The sequence below is a fragment of the Myxocyprinus asiaticus genome, chromosome 4 (assembly GCF_019703515.2).
Source record: "Myxocyprinus asiaticus isolate MX2 ecotype Aquarium Trade chromosome 4, UBuf_Myxa_2, whole genome shotgun sequence".
NCBI classification, from domain to species: Eukaryota; Metazoa; Chordata; class Actinopteri; order Cypriniformes; family Catostomidae; genus Myxocyprinus; species Myxocyprinus asiaticus.
Window position 1 is genome coordinate 61,101,213 of NC_059347.1, and position 19,939 is coordinate 61,121,151.

The following is a 19,939-nucleotide window of genomic DNA, read 5'->3' on the forward strand; positions in this document are numbered from 1 at the left end:
AGATCAGCTATAGATTACAGAAGAATGACGTACAGTTAAGCATATAATACATGGCTGAAAAAGATAGAAGCGATACAGTCACAAGCGTTGCGCATATGCTGTGGAGCATTTAGATCATCGCAAGTTTCAGCAGTGCACGTGGAGATGGGGGAGATGCCTTTAGAAATCCAAAGGATTCATTAATTTAAGGTTGACATATTGGACTACCTTAAAGAGTCGTTTGGAGAGACAAACAGTTCCAAGTGTTGGAAGATTGTTGGGAATACGAGTATAGTAAAATAAAAAGCTTTGGATGGACAGTCAATAAGGAGGCACAGTGATTCATTATATTCTGTGGCTGTGTCAGTAACACCCCCTTGGCTTTTTCAAATGACCACAATTGACCTCCAGATACATGAAAAAGTTGCCTTCCTATAAACATATTAGCACAACAATATTTAAATCAGACATACAACTCCATGATACAGATTTTTACAGATGGATCAATAGAACCAGATTCAGGACGTACAGTGGCAGCAGTATATATCCCACATTTAAAAAATAAATCACTATATCAAAAAGGACAGCAGACCATATATCAGTATTCTCAACAGAATTAGTAGCCATTGACAACAGTAATATGCACAAGCATGTCAAGTGGAATAGCAACATCACGAAAAGACATCTTGTATGAAATCCTGCAGAGCCTGTTTAGAGTACGGCAAATAGGCATGGCGGTATTCTTTTTAGGGTGCCGGCTCATGTAGGAGTTGAAGCCAAAGAGGAGGTGGACCATCTAGCTAAGCAGGCTCTGAGACAATCACAAGATGATATTAAAGTGTCACTAAGTAAATCAGAAGTGAAAGGACAAATCAGGGTTGTTGTAATGAAGAAATGGGTGGAGTCCTGGGATAATGAATCTAAGGGAAGACATATGTACAGTATTCAGGGGCAGGCTGGAGTTGAGAGGTTGAGATATAGCAACAGACAAAAGGACGTGGGCTTTTCCCAGTCAGTGGGTGATTTCAAACCATTGAGATTCCCTACTATTATTGGATAGTTTAGAAATGGCCATCCTGGTTTGGACACGCCCACTGATTACTACACTGAGATTACCCACTTTCATTGGCTAGTTTAGAAACGCCCTTCCTGGTTTGGAAACGCCCACTGATCACTACACTGAGATCAACCACTTTCATTGGCTAGTTTAGAAACACCCTTCCTGGTTTGGAAACGCCCACTGATTACTACACTGAGATCACCCACTTTCATTGGATAGTTTAGAAACGCCCATTCTGGTTTGGAAACGCCCACTGATTACTACACTGAGATCACCCACTTTCATTGGCTAGTTTAGAAATGCCCATTCTGGTTTGGAAACGCCCACTGATTACTACACTGAGATCACCCACTTTCATTGGATAGTTTAGAAACGCTCTTCCTGGTTTGGAAACGCCCACTGATTACTACACTGAGATCACCCACTTTCTTTGGCTAGTTTAGAAACGCCCATTCTGGTTTGGAAACGCCCACTGATTACTACACTGAGATCACCCACTTTCTTTGGCTAGTTTAGAAACGCCCATTCTGGTTTGGAAACGCCCACTGATTACTACACTGAGATCACCCACTTTCATTGGATAGTTTAGAAACGCCCATTCTGGTTTGGAAACGCCCACCGATCACTACACTGAGATTACCCACTTTCATTGGATAGTTTAGAAACGCCCATTCTGGTTTGGAAACGCCCACTGATTACTACACTGAGATCACCCACTTTCACTGGATAGTTTAGAAACACCCATTCTGGTTTGGAAACGCCCACTGATCACTACACTGAGATTACCCACTTTCATTGGCTAGTTTAGAAACACCCTTCCTGGTTTGGAAACGCCCACTGATTACTACACTGAGATCACCCACTTTCATTGGATAGTTTAGAAATGCCCATTCTGGTTTGGAAACGCCCACTGATTACTACACTGAGATTACCCACTTTTATTGGCTAGTTTAGAAACGCCCTTCCTGGTTTGGAAACGCCCACTGATTACTACACTGAGATCACCCACTTTCATTGGATAGTTTAGAAACGCCCATTCTGGTTTGGAAACGCCCACTGATTACTACACTGAGATTACCCACTTTTATTGGCTAGTTTAGAAACGCCCTTCCTGGTTTGGAAACGCCCACTGATTACTACACTGAGATCACCCACTTTCATTGGATAGTTTAGAAACGCCCATTCTGGTTTGGAAACGCCCACTGATTACTACACTGAGATCACCCACTTTCATTGGATAGTTTAGAAACGCCCATTCTGGTTTGGAAACGCCCACTGATTACTACACTGAGATTACCCACTTTCATTGGCTAGTTTAGAAACACCCTTCCTGGTTTGGAAACGCCCACTGATTACTACACTGAGATCACCCACTTTCATTGGATAGTTTAGAAACGCCCATTCTGGTTTGGAAACGCCCACTGATCACTACACTGAGATTACCCACTTTCATTGGCTAGTTTAGAAACACCCTTCCTGGTTTGGAAACGCCCACTGATTACTACACTGAGATCACCCACTTTCATTGGCTAGTTTAGAAACGCCCATTCTGGTTTGGAAACGCCCACTGATTACTACACTGAGATCACCCACTTTCATTGGATAGTTTAGAAACGCCCTTCCTGGTTTGGAAACGCCCACTGATTACTACACTGAGATCACCCACTTTCATTGGATAGTTTAGAAACGCCCATTCTGGTTTGGAAACGCCCACTGATTACTACACTGAGATCACCCACTTTTATTGGCTAGTTTAGAAACCCCCATTCTGGTTTAGAAACTCCTACTTTCGCTTCTGCCCATTCTGGTTTGGAAACGCCCACTGATTACTACACTGAGATTCCTTACTTTCACTGGATAGTTTAGAAACGCCCATTCTGTTTTGGTAACGCCCACTGATTACTTTACTGAGATTCCCTGCTTTCATTGGATAGTTTAGAAACGGCCATTCTGGTTTGGAAACGCCCGCTGATTACTACACTGAGATTCCCTACTTTCATTGGATAGTTTAGAAACGCCCATCCTGTTTGGAAACGCCCACTGATTTGTAAACACCCATTACTGTTGGGATCATGCGCTCCTGTGGGCGGGGCATGTTTGAGCGGCGGCGTCGTTGAGCTACAGTATTAGACTCGCTGATGATGCCGATGGGTGTGTGACATTCTGATACCGCAAAAACACCACAAAATAAATTCCGGTGAGACGTTAAAGCACATTTACAGCTGCCTCTCCGCCGGGAGAGGAGGAGGGGTGGAGGATTTGCTGGACAGCCTCTGTGGGACTATGGCGCGGGACTACGATTACCTCTTCAAGCTGCTCATCATCGGGGACAGCGGTAAGGAAACACCGAGGATGAGTGAAGGGAAACAGGCCTCAGCTCGTTAAGAACGACTCTTACATCGAAAACAACAACTCCAGCTTGGTTTTTTGAATTGGATATAGATGCTGTTTAGACACTGATTAGTCTGACACTTTAATGCCCTTATACATCTTATTTGATAAGGTTTAAGGTGTTGCTGTTTTTGCTTTAGCTGTTGTGCTAACTGCTGTAATAGGCCCGTCAAGAGAGTTTAGGTGTGTTTGTCCAATAACATGAAATATTATCAGTATTTTTCATTCATTGGGATTTAATATAGACTGTGATAGTATGTGGGTTAACAACTCAAATTAGATGGATTAAATGTGGGATTAAATATTTAACTTTAAGTTGTACTTGTCATAAATTGTAAAGCTTGCAATTAAATTGCAATAAATACATTTCCATTTGATTTCATGTTAACTCCTAGTGTCTTTCAGCCCGTTTATAATGCAACAAACATGGTCTTATAAACTGCTTATGATAAGAAAGTCATGAACTAATTGATCATGGCAATGTTCATCTATTTATTGGAAAGCTATAACTGTCTATCTTTCCACAGGTGTGGGCAAAAGCAGTTTATTGCTGAGATTTGCTGATAACACATTTTCAGGTAGGAAAGACAAGTGCTTTTTTTAAATACACATTAAGGTTGTGTGGTTTCCCTTAAAATGCTAATGCTTTTAAATGTATAACTTGTTTTGTCAGCATATCTTTATTTCCAGAAGCATTTGGTGGTGTTTATTGGGGTTTTATATGTGTTTGTGTGTTACAGGTAGCTACATCACCACGATTGGTGTGGACTTCAAGATCCGGACTGTGGAAATAAATGGGGAGAAAGTGAAGCTGCAGATTTGGGATACAGCAGGACAAGAGAGATTCCGTACGATCACTTCCACGTGAGTATTATAGCTGCTGCTTTACATCTATGGAGTTATACTCATGCCACAATTCTGCACACACAAAATTAAATTTTGAGCGCGCAAAAAATGTTCTGCGTGCGCAAGATATTTTGAGCATGCAAAAAGGTATTTTGCATACAGAGTGGGTAGGAGGAGAAAGCAAAATGTAAGAATTCTGAGCAAATTCACTTTCAAATGAACTTTATTCAAGCGCAAAATAGATTTTCGTTTGCTCAAAATGAATTGATCTTTTCAAGAAGATACATTCCTTTACAAAACTGAGTTCAAGAACGTGCAAAATAACTTTTTGTGCGCTCAAAATATCATCTTGCATGTGCAAAATAACTTTTCTTTGCACTCAAAATATAATGCGCGTGCAGAAATGTTTTTGTGCATTCAAAATGTCAGCTTGCATGTGTAGAATTGTGGCACATATATAACTCCATAGGACCTTATCTTAACAAATAGGACCTTATCTTAAACAGGTAGGCACGAAGCTGCAAAGTAAGTACACAGTCATAATGCCTAGATCACTACCTCAGCATGTGATTGATCTTTTCTACTCTGGTTATGAATGCCGATTTGGTTGGTTAAGTTAACTTTGCCTTTTCTCTGTGTCATAATTTGTTTACCCATACACAAAAGCTCCAGTTTGGGTCATTGTTTGCCCATTAGAGCGGGCATGGGGGTGGTGTTTGCTTTGTGGCGGTTTTGAACCGGTTGTTCTGATGAATAGTCATCATGTGTGAAAGCACAATCTTAAACTGCAGTCTTCTGGATCTTTGAAAGCATTATCTGTTGCTAATCTCTGAAGAAATAAACCTGTACAATGAATTGGCTTGTGGGGTAAAAATGTAGAATTATTTTGAGTAAAATCAGTCATGAGGATGTTCCTGATGCTGCTGTGATCTCACACAGGCAAATGTAGACAGGTCAGGTTTTAAAACATCTCGTTTCCTCTTTTAAACAGTGTGAAAACCACAAGCTATAGCTACTTTACTTTAGGCACACTTCATAAATTCAGTTTCAGTATACTGAGACCGGCTTGATGAGAGTATATATATGACTTAAGGGTTTAAAGGACATTTACATCTGTTTAGCTAGAACATATATATATTAATAGGGAAATTAAAGGTGACGTGACAGATTTGTTGTCTGAATGTATTAAGCTAAAAATGCAATTCACTCAAAACAATTACTTGAACACACTTATGCTATGATAAGCATGTATTAAGCTTCTGAGTTTAAAGCCATTTTGGTATTTTTGTTTTTTTTCGGCCCTTAATGTTAAAAATGTCTTAAGTGGTGTAACCGTCCGGACATTGTGTGTGTGTGTGTGTTTGTGTGTGTATGTGTGTATAATATATAAATACACACACACATACATACATGTCGGAATGGCACAAGACAAGAAATGCTGTTAGACACAAAGACACGTGGTTGAAGAAACACACTTTATCATATTTCTAAGAACAGACAAAAGAAAAGCCGTCAATGCTCGTGTCTGATTCGCACGAGCGAATTGTTTATTCAATTGTTTATTCAGAAGTGTGCAGCACGAGCCTCTCTCGTGGAACAGGCTCACATAAAGAGTTTTCACTCATTTTTCTCTGTTTCATTCGTCTGAAAACTGTTTGCAAGAATAATGTAATCTATGAGAATGCTGCGAATTATCTCCGATCATCTCAGGAGGTGCTGTGAGATTAGTTCGCTTCATTTCCACGCGGTTGGCATGCATTGTGAACGCAACTTTGCAGGTTCAGTAATATATGTTTTTGTGTTAAAGAAACAAAGACGAAAGTGATTAAATCATAAAGTTATACAAAACACGTTCACCTTGAACCTGATATTGCGTTTTCTTTTCTTTAGGCAGCATTAACTGTATTACCAAAACACAATACAAACGATAAAAACACACATTTGGCAGCATTATTTTGGAAACACAAGGGAATTTATTAGGCTTATTTATTATGCCGATTATTATCTTTACATTTATAATTGTCTTTAGTTCATAATCTGTAGGCTATTATTAATTTTCCACCTGTTGTCGTTGACGGATGCTTGCTTGATGGCAAATGGAGTAATAAATGTTTGGATTTGGGGAGGTGGTTAAATAAGATTTTTTGATCACTTAGCAATTTTATAGTGCCCGGCCGATATTAACCTTTCACCGATATATTGGTATTGGCGTATATGTTTACCGATATGCGCAGATATGAAAATGTTTTTCAGAACATATAATGCAGAAAACAATGCTTTATAATTGGTGTCATAGCGTAGTTTGTCCAGCAGAGCGCGCTCCGACTCCAATGTTTACAGAGCTGAGCTGACGGTGGCTCTGCAGACAGGGCGGAGTTGAGCGCTATCTTCTCGGTAAGTTGCTAACTACTTTGTTTATTAACTTTCCAGTATGTATTTCACAATGACCCCATCATTTTCCCTTTTCAATATAACTAATATAACGTTAACCCTGTCCCTGACAACCATGTCACTCATGTCTGTTTGCTGTTAGCCAGCTATAGTTTGTTCATGCAGTCAGTAATGATTGAAAGGTAAACATCAGAGCATCTATTGCAGCTCAGCAGACAACGGTGCGGTGGTGGATTGTGTCTGATGAGTGTTGATTTCACGCTATGTTGTTACCTAGTTGGTGAGACGCAATTCTGGTCCATCTTTTACTCTCCGTGAAAACGAGCTTATAGCTAACTAGCTAACCACATACTACTTTCGTTGTCAGCTGAGTGGAAGCTAATGTGTAAACATGTATTCACGAAACTGTTTTGTTCAGGATTCACAGTTTGGTACCCCCTTCAACCGAACAATTCGGGGTTTGACGATGTAATCAGATATTGTGATATTTTTTTTTAAGCCGATTACCGCTTATATATTTTTTACATATCGCTTAGCCCTATGACGTGATGTGAAAATGTTATACCATCACATGCCTAGTTGCAGCCCTAAACCAGACGTGGTCTTCTGCTGTTGTAGCCCATCCGCCTCAAGGTTCGACGTGTTGTACATTCTGAGTTGATATTCCTCTCACCACAATTGTACAGAGTGGTTATCTGAGTTACCATAGACTTTGTCAGTTCAAACCAGTCTGGCCCTTCTCCGTTGACCTCTCTCATCAACAAGTGTTCCATCCACAGAACTGCCGCTCACTGGATGTTTTTTTTGTTTTTGGCACCATTCTGAGTAAATTCTAGAGACTGTTGTGTGTGAAAATCCCAGAAATTCTCAAACCAGCCCGTCTGGCACAAACAATCATGCCACGCTCCAAATCACTGAGATCACATTTTTTCCCCATTCTGATGGTTGATGTGAACATTAACTGAAGCTCCTGACCCGTATCTGCATGAAAGTATGCACTGCACTGCTGCCACATGATTGGCTGATTAGATAACCGCATAAATAAGTAGGTGTACAGGTGTACCTAAAAACAAAAGTGGTCACTGAGTGTATATTGACCCAGATATATACATATATTTTGGAGTTTATGGCAGGCGTGTTCAGAGTCAGTGTGAGCTCCACACAGTCTGTTGTTGATGATGTTTGCTGGTACGTCGAGTGCAGTGATATGGTCTCCTATTAGAGTAAGTGAATTTAAGAGAAACAGACTCACCTCTGTGGACGGCTCGGTTACGAGCTCCGGGAAAGAAGCAATAAACAACCTGCTGACACAGTCGAAACATAACGCTGTTAGTAAATGAGTGATTGTCAGTCAGTGTGCTCCATTTCTCATTGTTCTGTGACCCATTAGCACATGAAGTTTGTGTCTAGAAAGTTGACCTCAGACAACCACTTCCTGTCAGCATCCTTTCTGGATGCCATGGCTTTGCGTCTCTTTAAACTATTCGTGTCTGTACAATAGTTCTCTCTGTGCATGTAAGGGAGCTGTTTTGGAATAAATTCCTCGTCTCTAATTTTGCCATAACAACAATTGTCATAAATGAATCATAGCTGACTGTGAATGGTGCATTTCTACAATGGCATCAGTTACAGATCTCATCTCATATTTAAATGTACTTCAAAACGTGTCTGAATGTTCGGAAACAACATACCGCTGCTTCGCTGTTTAGAACTTCTTTTTACCTCTGTACGAAGAACGAAAAGAAACTTCTCCGGAAGTATAACGAGGCCTTTAGGGTTAGTTGCCTACAGAAACATGCACAACACATGCTCACAAGTCCAGAATCAATCAACTCCCTGAAGGTTTCCACCTCTTGGCCAAATTGTGCTTCTGTTGGTTTTTTGGCTGGATGGGGAGTTTTCTGTATTGTTGTCGAGTTATTTGATATCTTTCATCGTGATATAAAGGGACAGGGGTGTGTGTGTGTGTGTGTGTGTTTGGGAGTGGTGTGTTTCAACGTTTTGTTCCTGAAGCAGGTTTGCATTATGTCTGTGTGTGGCAGGAAGTAACTGATCTCAGATCAGAACTCTGCTTTTGTGTTTTTATAGTGTATTATTAAACCTTTAGCCTCTTGATGTCATTGAGTTTGCCATGTGATCTCTTTCAGGTACTACAGAGGCACACATGGCGTTATAGTGGTGTATGATGTCACCAGCGCAGAGTCGTTTGTAAACGTCAAACGGTGGCTTCATGAAATCAATCAAAACTGTGATGAAGTTTGTCGAATATTAGGTAAATATAGTGCTTCATTTTTTGGCTGATTCTCACACAAATGACAATGAGTATAAGTTCTCTTTTGTGTAATACAGTAATAAAAATCATCCTCTCCCAACACAATTATTTTTTTAAAATTGAAATCAGAATAAATTAAATGCAATGCAACAAATGTTACCATGCATGATGTATGATGTACTTACAATTGTTTGTTACAATTTGAATAATATAGCTTTTTTTTCCCTCCATTACATCAATAAGATTTTCCTGAAACTTATGTCACAGTGCAAAAAAATGTAATCATCCTAAAGTATCGGCTCTGACGTTTTTAGACAGATCGGGTATCGGTCCGACGAGCCCGATCCAGATCCGATACTGCGTGTTAGTCATGTTCGGTATAGTCAAGCTCCAAAAATGACATAAAAGAACCATAAAAACAGCATTAAAGCAGTTCATATGACTCGTGCATTTTATTCAAAGCCACTTGAAGACGTGCGATAGCTCTGCGAATCACAAAAGGCTGTGTTTAATAAGTAAATATATCAAATGCACACGCAGCGCCAGCGCGTTAGTGAATGGCGCTGCTCTGTTGACACACACAAACACGTGCAGTATTTGCGCACTACTCACAAGCAATATCTCATATGTAGATGCTCAATAGTTCGGTTCACTTATAATATGCATTTAGAACGGCACCAGAGGAGCATTTCACCAGAATTTAAATAAGAAGTGAATTAAACTACCATGAACTAGCCCACAAACAGACACACTTATGGCACTTTTCCACTGCATGTTACGGTTCGACTCGACTCTGCTCGCTTTATTTTTCTGAGCTTGCTTTTCCACTGCAGTTTAGTGCAGCCTCAACGTGGGTGGGATTATAGGCTGATCATCATAGTTGCGTCGTCCCATCCAGCTCTTGTTGGATCCTCTCCTCGGCTACTAACGAGAGGAGCGTCTGCACCTCGTTTATTGACCACGGCGTGGTTTTGCGCACAGCCATTTCTTTTTACAATTCGAGAGTCGCGTGAACAAATGATACTGCTATCGCTGTTGCTAACTTTAAAACTAGCGGGTTGATGTCCCGTGTCGCAAATCCAGTGACGCTGGTAGTGACGATTCTCTCTGACCAATCAGTGATCTGCAGGGTTTTGACGTCACATTTAGTATCGGCTCGGCTCGCTTGGAACCTCGACCGAGGTGGTACTAAAAAAAGTATCAGGTACCAGGTACTATTCACAGTGGAAAACCCCCATTGCAGCCCAATAACTCTCTTCCTGGAGAGTTCGGAATGTCAAAATAAAAGCCAGAGGGTTTTAAAGTTAAAGGTGCACGATTGAGAAATATTACTGTTGTATTTAAAATTCTAAAAGTGAATAATAATAGTAATAATGTGGGGGGGCACTGAGACGCGCTCTGTCTCAGTGGTAACGTGCTCAACAAGCCACGTGATAAGATGCGCGGATAGACGCGGTGCTGCTACATTATCTAGTATACTAGTTAACAAAGTTTTTCTTAATAAGCTATACATTTATATTGAAATAATATGTAGTTAGAGGTTTGTGTTTCTTCACATATTACAGAGTACCCCCAATTAGTATCACACAATAATGTAAAGATATTCTGAACTGATTATGCAAAACAGCAACACTGATATCGGATTGAGATCGGCCGATACTGAGATTTCAGATATCGGAATTGGATCAGAAGAGAAAAAAAGTGGTATCGGTGCGTCCCTAGACCTATAAATAGCCTTTATTTTCTTTAAGCATAATTGTTTTTTTGGGTCGAAATACTACCTGGATGGATATTTCTTGGTGGTTTTCATGAGATGAACCCTTTTTTGCATGTTATAAATATAGCTTAATTTTTTCAGATAGTTTCTTGATTTTCTGTGTGTAAAGATGTTACTGTGGTTGTGTTTGGTTTAATTGTGGTTTGCTCTGCTCTGGTGTCAGTGGGTAACAAGAACGATGACCCCGGCTCTAAAGTGGTGGAGACCAACGATGCGCAGAAGTTTGCGGAGCAGATGGGAATCCAACTGTTTGAGACCAGTGCCAAGGAGAACGTCAACGTTGAGGATGTAAGTGTTGGTTTCTAAATGGAATAAAGTAAATATAATTTCTGCTTCTGAGTACAAATAACCTAATATATAAAAATCATACTTTTAAAACGATCATATCATGGTAAACAGGGATGCACCGATCATGATTTTTCATGGCCGATTCCGATTGCCGATTTTTTTTTTTTTTTTTTTTTTTTTTTTATTTTATTTTCTTTTTTACAAGCAAATGGGCCGATTCCAAAACCGATTGGTGATTTTATTTTTTTATTTATTTGTTTTTTAACAAGCAAATGGGCCGATTCCAAAACCGATTGGTGATTTATGTTTTTTTTATTTTGTTTTTTTTTAAATTTTATTTATTTATTTTTTTTAACAAGCAAAAGGGCCAATTCCAAAAGCGATTGGTGATTTTTTTTTTGTTATATTTTTTTTTTTTTTTTTTTTACAAGCAAATGGGCCGATTCCAAAACCGATTGGTGATTTATTTATTTATTTATTTATTGTTTTTTTTTTTATTTTATTTATTTTTTATTTTTTTTAACAAGCAAATGGGCCGATTCCAAAACCGATTGGTGATTTTTTTTTTTTTAATTTATTTATTTATTTATTTTTATTATTTTTTTTTATTTTATTTTTTTTTAACAAGCAAATGGGCCGATTCCAAAACCGATTGGTGATTTTTTTTTTAATTTATTTATTTATTTATTTTTATTATTTTTTTTTATTTTATTTTTTTTTAACAAGCAAATGGGCCGATTCCAAAACCGATTGGTGATTTATGTTTTTTTTATTTTGTTTTTTTTTAAATTTTATTTATTTATTTTTTTTAACAAGCAAAAGGGCCAATTCCAAAACCGATTGGTGATTTTTTATTTTTTTATTTTTTATTTATTTATTTTTTTTACAAGCAAATGGGCCGATTCCAAAACCGATTGGTGATTTATTTATTTATTTTTTTATTTATTGTTTTTTTTTTAATTTTATTTATTTTTTATTTTTTTTAACAAGCAAATGGGCCGATTCCAAAACCGATTGGTGATATATTTTTTTTTTTTTTTTTTTTTTTTTTTTAACAAGCAAATGGGCCGATTCCAAAACCAATTGGTGATTTATTTTGTAATTTTATTTGATTTTTTTTATTTTTTTATTTTATTTATTTATTTTTTTTTTTAACAAGCAAATGGGCCGATTCCAAAACCGATTGGTGATTTTTTTTTTTTTTTGGGTTTTTTTTACAAGCAAATGGGCCGATTCCAAAACCGATTGGTGATTTATTTATTTATTTATTTTTTAATTTATTTATTGTTTTTTTTTAAATTTTATTTATTTTTTATTTTTTTTAACAAGCAAATGGGCCGATTCCAAAACCGATTGGTGATTTTATTTTTTAATTTATTTTTTTTTTTTAACAAGCAAATGGGCCGATTCCAAAACCGATTGGTGATTTTATTTTTTAATTTATTTATTTTTTTTAACAAGCAAATGGGCCGATTCCAAAACCGATTGGTGATTTTTTTTTTTTTTTTTTTTTTTTTTTTTAAACAAGCAAATGGGCCGATTCCAAAACCGATTGGTGATTTATTTATTTATTTATTTATTTATTTATTTATTTTATTTTATTTTATTTATTTATTTTTTTTTTTAACAAGCAAATGGGCCGATTCCTGTGCACATTTAGAATTGCTTTGAGTTTCCTGTCAGGTCAAGAGGTTTTAGAGGTTTAACTGATGTGCTGTTCTGTCCTGTCTCATAGATGTTCAACTGCATCACTGAGCTCGTACTGAAGGCCCGGAAAGAATCGGTGGCCAAACAGCAACAGCAGAGTGAAGTCATCAAACTGAACAAGAGCAGCAAACGCAAGAAGAAATGCTGCTAATCTAGTGGATTCACGCACACACTCTTAAAGAGAGCCAAACGACAGAACGCCACTGAACTGACAAGAGCCAGAGAACTGAACACACTTAAACTAACCCATGAGAGCCATAACCATAGAGATTTACTAATGATGAGCCCCACTGGACTTTGGGAGTCTTTAAAGGACACGAACAAACTCAAACGTTTTAGCAGGAATGCATCCAACTTCCTCTTTCTCTGTTTTTTCCCTTGAAGACACTTGGAAGAGAGCTGGCGTGAGAATTTTAAAAATGGAAAATGTACATGTTTTCTCTCCTTTGTTCACCTGTACAGATCGCACATGCCGAATGTGATTTGTGCAACCCGTGCGGTGTTAACGTGGCGTGCCAACTGATACAAATCTGGATGAAAGTGGAAGAGAAAATAAAACTTGAAATTGTGAGAACTTGTCTTGAAATAATCCCGTGTTTTCATGCTCTTGTAAGGAAGGTCTGGCCACCTTAGACCAAACGTGCGCTGCTCTGCCATCTACCCAGAGACACTTGTTTTGCATTTTGCTTTCTATTTTTGTCTTTCGTTTTTGTAAAATTGTATTTTTTTACTAACAAATGATACAATCACAGTAGTGTTTAGTGGATCTGGTGCCAATGACTGAACGTTGTTGCATTGACAGATCTGGGAGGAAATATTGACTCTGTGCATCGACACACGGTTGGACCTGACGCGTATAGAGAAGGGATACACTAAAGTTAAAGGAACAGTTCAGCCAAAAATAAAAAGTTGTGTTCCTCAGAAAATAAGACCGTCATACGGGTATGGAACGACATGAAGGTGAGCGACGTTTTTGGCTGAACTGTTGCTTTAAGGTTCTCAGTGCTGGATTGAGCTTCCAGGATGTCTGTTTTATAAACCTTTAATGAAGATCATGTGACTGTAAGCTGTTGTATTCCACTCCTCAGATCTTCTAAACACAGAACACAATCGTAGTTCATACGAAGCCTCTTAAAGGGACAGGGAGGGGATTTATTTTATGAAATAGTTTTACGTACTCTCGCAATAGCTGTGTGTTCCTCACAAAACTTTGCAATACCTTTAACAGTCCCTTAAAAACACACTGGTTTTACTACAGTAACCACAGTTGAACTTTTGTATTTGTAATCGTGATAGAGCCGATAAATCGGATGATATTTGACCATTTTGCGATTATCGGCAAGGCCAATACTCGTGTTCGCTTGGACGATTAACAGCATTGTTAGCTTTCCCTTCTGTCAATCCCAAAATCTATCTGTAGATTTGTCAGTGGATAGTCAAAAAGTTTTTTTTCTTTGCAAGTTTAGGCAACTTTGAGGAAATATTGCATTAAAGGGACAGTTCACTCAAAAATGAAAATTCTCATCATTTACTCAACCACTCTCATGCCGTCCCAGATGTGAATGACTTTATTTTATCTCCTGAACTGAGAGATAAAACAGATCAATATTTAAGTAAATTTTTGCTAGACACTTTTCTCCCTGCCCAGTCAGGGGTGATATGCATGAAGACTTTGAATCACCAAAAACACAAGAAGAAGAATGTGAAAGTGCAGATTGACTGAGCATGGAATTTATTGTAAAAAAAAAATGACTTACTGATCTGTTTCTCACCCACACCTATCATATCCCTTCAGAAGACATGGATTAAACCACTGGAGTCGTATGGAAAACTTTTATGCTGCCTTTATGTGCTTTTAGTAGCTTCAAAGTTCTGGTCACCATTCACTTGCACTGTATGCACCTACAGAGCTGAAATATTCTTCTAAAAACCTTCATTTGTGTTCTGCAGAAGAAAGAAATTCATACACTTCTGGGATGGCATGAGGGTGAGTAAATGATGAGAGAATTTTCATTTTTGGGTGAACTGTCCCTTTAAATAAGTGTTTGTTTCCCTTAAGAAATGTTGTGTATGCCTGATTTGCTGTTGTTGAATTGTATTATGTTTATCGGCATTTATATCAGCTGCTTTCTACATATCGGTATCGGCATCCGCCGACCACTTATTTGTAATAAAACCATATTGACCGCAGAATTTACCATGGTTTTACTACAGTGACTATATAGTAAAAATACAGGAAAACCAAAGTTGATGTAGTAAAAATCCTAATCGTTCTGTCAAAAAAACCAAAAACATGCTTACTTCAGGTTTACCATAGTAACACCATGGTTAATTTGTGGTACGAGTATGATCTTTAAAACCATGCTTTCCACCAACAACATGCCGTTATGAAAATGAATCATGGTTTCACTGTTGTAAACCTGAAATAACCATTTCTTGTAGTGAGAACCATAGTTTTAAAAACACAATACATGGACCACAGATTGACGTGTTACTTTAGTAAGATTAAAGATTTTTATTATTTTTATTTTTTGACAGAATGCTTATGATTTTTATACGTTAAAACCATAGTTTTGGTTCTCCTGTATTATTACTACAGTTTTACCACGAATTTCATGGTTAAAATATGGTTATTCTAGTTAAACCATGTTGTGGTTACTATGGTTTCACTACAGCTATGTAGTAAAACCATGGTGATTTATATAAGGATGGGTTAAGGAACACAAACATTTTGTGAGGGAATGCATTTCTGACAGGAAGAACAAAACACCAGCAGCACTTGTGAACCCACCATTGTCGTTCTGTATGTGTCCATATCATTTAAAGTCTATTTGATGCACCTACACATGAAATAACACGCATGACTGCATATGGACGCTGACACATGCGTCTGTGTGTTTCTGTTTGTGTAAGTGAAATTATCTGGTGTACACTGGAATATATGAATTATTGCTACTCATTCATCGTCCCACCATGAGTCTAAGGATAATAAACATTTTAAGAGAACACAATGTTTCAGTCTTGACTGTTTTTGTTGTTCAACGGTTTGGCCACAAGGTGGCGCTTTAATACAGGATTAATACAAATCTGTGCTTTGATCATTTTTATGCAGACCCAGTTAATTCTTTATCTGGTCATTGATTTAACCTGTTCTGGACAGTTAAGCTCATTTAAATTAAACAAAAAAATATATATAATTAAATGACATTATTTAAATTGCAATGTAAAAACAAAAACAACAAGATGACTTTGTTGTATTTTCAAAATGTTCACTTAATATGTGTTGTTTTAAATGGAAAAATATTGAGAGGACACTGAATGTGAAGAAAAATCTCCAAAAACTTGAAATGGTACTATACTGGTAGACAGTATAACGGTATAATCATATTATATAATGCATTAGCTTTATTTAAGGGCCTTTCTCAGTAAGTATTGATTTTTGCGATGAATTAATAGGCATATCATGTAATTAATTTGATACATTTTAATCGATTGACACCCCTATGTGATATCTTGTGCATTATTTACATCTACTTTTGTGTTTAATGATGATTTAATAATTAACCGTCATAATGTTTCAGATTGAGAATATATTTTAATTAATTGATTGAAGTGTTTGACATAAATGGATGACATGCTGTGTGTTTTTATATGGTTAGAAAACAAATGCCCCTAAAAATCATGTATTCAAGGTGCAAGGAAAGTATTTTAATAACTTTTACCTGATTATTACACCACATGACATTTTCTAAATCATTAAATATATGCATTAAATTTTCTTCAAATAAAATAAATAAATATATATTATTTAAGAAAATGCTATAAATGTTTTAAAAAAAATTATGAAACCAAATTGGACAAATTGAAAGGAAAGTATTTTAATACCTTTTACCTGATTATTACACCACGTGACATTTTTTAAATCATTCAATATATACATAGCATTTTCTTCAAAAAAAAAAAAAAAAATATATATATATGTATTTTTATTTATATATATATATATATATATATATATATATATATATAATTTTTTTACATTTATTTATGTGTATATATATATTTTTTTAATTTATATATATATATATATATATATATATATATATATATGTTTATTCTGAAGAAAATTATATATATATATATATATATATATATATATATATATATATATATATATATATATATATATATATATTTTAGTTATTTATTTATATATATATATATTTTAATTTATTTATATATATATATATATATATATATATATATGTTTAATTTATATGTGTGTATATATATATATTTTTTTTTATTTATATGTGTGTATATATATATATATTTTATGTATATATATATATTTATTTTTTTATTTATTTGTGTGTATATATATGTTTTTTAAATTTATTTATATATATATATATATATATATATATATATATATATTTATATGTGTATATATATTTTTTTATTAATTTTTTTGTTTATTTATATATATTTATATATATAATTTTGTTTTAAGAAAATGCTATAAATATTTTTAAAAAATGTATGAAACCAAACTGGACACAAAGATTTACAATTATACACTTCTATGAACTTGACACGTGCTTTAAGCTCGATTTCTAATTTTTATCACCACAGACAACCTTGTTTGTCAATGACGCAAAGATATGAACGTAATCTTTGTATTGTATTTTTCAGTTCTGGCAGTATAAATCTCTATGAATATTCATTATAGTTTGAACTCAAGCTGTCATCATTTGTCGTCCTGCTGCTGCTGTGACCCGTGAGGTCATAAACGCTTGTATTCACCATCTGCTGATACAGGAGTGCAGCCATCCGTATTGAAAAACAGCTTCAAGAATACTTTTACTATGTTGTTAGTGTCCAAACATGATTTACTCATTCAAGAGCGTGATGTCCAGTCTGATGAAACCGTATGTGCTGAAGAAAAATCTTTTGAGTGTTGCAGACAAGATCTTGTGTTGCATTTTATACTCAAATTGTTTCTAAGTGAGACAGATATTTTCCCTCTCATGTCTCTCTAATTTACCATCTCTGTCCCTCATCACAGCTCAGGGAGGCGGTTGCCATGGTGCTCACAGGTATCACCAGGGAAACCAGATCTTCACAGACCGATGAGACTCTGTTGCTGTTGTGTGCAGCTGGTCAGATGTTCAGGGTCAGAGGTCATGTGTATGAATTCACCATGCTTGTTTACCATGCGTTTTACTGTCTGTCTGCTTTTGGTGAGCTCATCCAGATTGCTTCATGAAGTCAACCTGCGAATGTAGGGGCGTAGATCCCCCCCTCCCCAATAATAAAAACAAGCAAGCAGGTTTCTGCAAGATATAGGAATAGTCTGGCTTCAAGACAAGTTAAGCAATTGTGGAATAATATTGATTAGCACAAATATTAATTTCGACTCGTCCCTCCTTTAATAAAAGCACAAATGTGTGTTCCAGTGAGACACTTGCAATGGAAGTCAATGGGGTCAATCTGTAAACATTCAAATACTCACTGTTTCAAAAGTATAGACACAAGACATAAACAATATGTGTGTTAACATGATTTTACTGTGAGAAAATCACTTACTAACCACATCTGTGGAAAGATATAACCAATTTTACAACTTCGTTGCCATGACGACGTAATTAAGATTTACGGCCACACCTTGTGTAGAATGTTTGATGTTAAACGGCAAAGTTAACTTTTTTAATAACTTTCATTTAAGCATCATTAACAAAAATTCTAGGCCTATTATGCCAAAAAAGATCAATAATTTATGTACTCTCAAATATTAAAACATCTTAATCAAACTTTCAAGACACATCAAACTATTTGAAAGGATGGCCTTCATTAATTAGGTCTAATAATCTTTTACACATTAAATGTGTTATTGTTACATATTAACCCTTTTGGACCATTATGTTCCAGGGACATGAACACATGACCATGCTTTTAGTTTGACTCTGAATCTATCTCAAAAAAAACATTTTTAATAATGAAAGTTTTAATAGTTTTTTTCTGGTGTTCATTACAAGGGACATTGTCTCTGAATGACATATTTTACCTTATGTTACATGCTGCCATGCTTTATTTCAAAGCAAGTCTTTTTTTGTTGTTCAAAAAGTAACAATGTCATAGTTTAACTTTGTAGCATCTAATCTAATCTAATTCTTTGTGATTGGGGTGGCACCAAATGCCAAAAACCACCAGAGAAAAGTGATGTCCATTGGAATGAACGCATGTTCTGAAAGGACAGTGGAAGTACTTATGCATCTCTTCTCTTGCTTTCCTGTACTCTAGACTCGGGTTTGACATTACTTATAGAAAATGTTTCTAAATGTCATAAATGTTCAATACATTTTAATCGCAGTCGGCAGCATTTGTGGCATAATATTGATTACCAGAATAATTTCGACTCGTTCCTCCTTTTCTTTAAAAAAAGCACAAATCTGCGTTCCAGTGAGACACTTACAATGGAAGTTAATGGGGTCAATTTTTTTAGGGTTTAAAGGCAGAAATGTGACGCTTATAATTTTACAAAAGCACTTACATTAATTATTCTGTTCAAACTTGTGTATTATGTGAGCTGTAAAGTTGTTTACATCATAATTTTGTACAGTAGTTTTAGTATTCGTGGACAATACATCGTCATGGCAACGAAGTTGTAAAATTGGCTATAACACAGATGTGGTTAGTAAGTGATTTTCTCACAGTAAAATCATGTTAACACACATATTGTTTATGTCTTGTGTCTATACTTTTGAAACAGTGAGTATTTTAATGTTTACAGATTGACCCCATTGACTTCCATTGTAAGTGTCTCACTGGAACACACATTTGTGCTTATTTTTAATTTTTTATTTTTTTAAAGAAAATTTATTTTTGTTGTAATCAACATTATGCCACAAATGCTTTCAAATGAGCTTAACTTGTATTGAACCCAGAATATTCCTTTAATTATGACATTTAGAAACATTTTCTATAAGGGATAATTATATAAAATTTAGTATATAAAAATATTTACATGTTTTCATGACGTTTTGAAGGCCACTCCAATATTCATTTGGAAATAAACCAATCATTTCGCATTGCTCATTAATAATTAATCAACGTTCTAATACACATGAATGCATATTCAAATTATTTTTCGTGGGAGGTGCTTAGGCCGACACGTGTGACGCAATGCTCAGCGTGGACCAATGAGCTGCCGCGCAGAACGCGCAAA

At 36.0% G+C, this 19,939-nt stretch overlaps 1 protein-coding gene across 1 annotated transcript; it reads left to right on the top strand.

Annotated features, from left to right (window-relative positions):
* Positions 1-15,741, top strand: LOC127433460 (ras-related protein Rab-35-like). Its single transcript, XM_051685399.1, has 6 exons — positions 1-3,374; positions 3,958-4,008; positions 4,171-4,294; positions 8,815-8,939; positions 10,880-11,004; positions 12,740-15,741. Exons 1-6 carry the CDS (start codon positions 3,323-3,325, stop codon positions 12,860-12,862), a joined length of 600 nt encoding a protein of 199 aa, XP_051541359.1. The 5' UTR covers positions 1-3,322; the 3' UTR covers positions 12,863-15,741.
* The last annotated feature ends 4,198 nt before the right edge of the window (positions 15,742-19,939 follow it).

What these genes read in the sequence shown, in the direction of transcription:
- LOC127433460 (XM_051685399.1), top strand. Translation starts at nt 3,323, where the DNA reads ATGGCGCGGGACTACGATTACCTCTTCAAGCTGCTCATCATCGGGGAC. An exon ending in TTCCGTACGATCACTTCCAC is followed by an intron (nt 4,295 to 8,814) that starts GTGAGTATTATA and finishes GATCTCTTTCAG; the next exon opens with GTACTACAGAGGCACACATG. An exon ending in TGAAGTTTGTCGAATATTAG is followed by an intron (nt 8,940 to 10,879) that starts GTAAATATAGTG and finishes CTCTGGTGTCAG; the next exon opens with TGGGTAACAAGAACGATGAC.